The sequence below is a fragment of the Lipophrys pholis genome, assembly GCF_963383615.2.
Source record: "Lipophrys pholis genome assembly, chromosome: 10".
Classification (NCBI taxonomy): domain Eukaryota; kingdom Metazoa; phylum Chordata; class Actinopteri; order Blenniiformes; family Blenniidae; genus Lipophrys; species Lipophrys pholis.
The window spans coordinates 13394353-13395974 of NC_137640.1; the positions used below are offsets into that span (position 1 = coordinate 13394353).

Sequence of the window (1622 nt, forward strand, 5' to 3'; positions counted from 1 at the left end):
CCTCCCCAGCTCGTGACACCTCTCGCTGGGGAGATGGAGCCGCGGCGTCAGCCTCATTAAGGCTTCCACTGTCTGGCTAATGAATCGATTGTGTGGTATCAGTGCTCCTGGCTGGCGCTCCCACAGTGCCGCTCCGCGCCTCCTCTGGGGGCCTCCCTTCCACTGAGCTCTTAATCAGGAAACAGCCCTAATTACCAGGCCTCCCTCCTCTTCCTCCCCCTTCCTCCCTTTCATTTCTCTTCCTTCCGCACTCTTGCTTTCTTTCCTTCTCATCTTTCCTTCTTTCTCTTTCGAATTTTATCTTTATGCTCCACCGACGCTTTCCTTTGTCCTTCTTATCTCGCTGCTTCCCCTTATGCTTCTCTCTCTCTCTCTCTCTCTCTCTCTCTCTCTCTCTCTCTCTCTCTCTCTCTCTCTCTCGCTGCTATCTTGCCTCATCCTTGGGCTAAAAGAGGAAAGGAGTGGGGGTGGGGGGGGGCATTTTTGGAGCCTCCACAGTAGCTTATATCACAGCAAAAAAAAGGGGGGGGGGCGGAGGGGTGATGTTTTAAGGGTCAGGAGGACTCAAGAGGACTGAGACAGAGGTACCGCTGTTGCTGATGTAATGAGGATCAGAAGTGGTGGATAGGGCAACTAGTTGCCCCTCCCCCACACTTCCACCATCTCCTCCTCACTCACCCCCCTCCCCAAAAATCTCCGTCTTGTCTCTTCCCATCTTGTCCCGGCCCTCAGTACACCACCTCGTACACCGTGGCCTTCTTGTCCCCGGAGCCCGTCACTATGTACTTGTCGTCTGGCGAGACGTCACAGCTCAGGACAGACGAAGACTCCTTGGACTGGGAGCGGGCGAGAGACGCAGCCATCCCCCGCAGAGAGCAGGAAAGAGATGATGGACAGATGGAAACAGATGGCGAGAAACAGAGAGAGAGAGAGAGAGAGAGAGAGAGAGAAATGTTAGAGAAGATATGACTCATCACTTAATAATCAATCATAGAAGACATATTTGCATTTCAAAACAGTTGGCAGTTATTTCCACAGCAGACGACTCCTCAGCTCCAGGATGCTGACTCACTCATCTGCTCCGGCAAGATGCACATGCCCCGTTTCTTTCCTCCTCTGCTGGGATGCTGCCTCATTAACTGCAGCTTTAAGCTTCACTAGCAGCTCGGGTCTGATGGCCGGCGTGAACCAGCAAAATGCACAATTCCTTCTTTTGATTTGCTTCTTTTTTTTTTTTCTTCCCCCCCCTTCAGCACCTGAAAGCCAGAGCTGGGCACCTGGCTTTAGATGATCTAAAGCTCTTTTTACTTCCCCTCCTTCGCGTCAACCCCCTCATCTCCCCCCTACTGCTCCATCATCGTTTATATTCTTTCCTTCCTTTCGTCCCAGACTCTCCTCCTTCTCCTCCCCTCTCCTCATCCTCCCTCACACTCAGCCCCCTCTTTCATGTCCGCTCCTCCTCCTCCTCCTCTTCTCTAAACTCGTTGACGCTCTCCTCCCCTCCTGCGTCGCTACAAGCACAGCGGGGCTGTCAATCATCAAGGCACCGGTGAGAGGCCATTTCACAAAGGATCCCTCATACTACACCAAGATAGCAGGGGGGTGGGGGTGTTTGGGAGGGG

General features: G+C 53.1%; 1 protein-coding gene across 4 annotated transcripts in view; it reads right to left on the reverse strand.

The window, feature by feature from the left end:
* Window positions 1–291: 291 nt before the first annotated feature.
* The window catches only part of tle2b (TLE family member 2, transcriptional corepressor b), an 83852-nt gene continuing 82521 nt past the window's right edge, over window positions 292–1622 (reverse strand). For all 4 annotated transcript variants that reach the window (XM_080472852.1, XM_080472855.1, XM_080472853.1 and 1 more), the window contains one exon: window positions 292–836. In XM_080472852.1, coding sequence (XP_080328978.1) covers window positions 729–836 — 108 coding nt within the window. In that variant the 3' untranslated portion in view covers window positions 292–728. The remainder of the gene's footprint in view (window positions 837–1622) is intronic.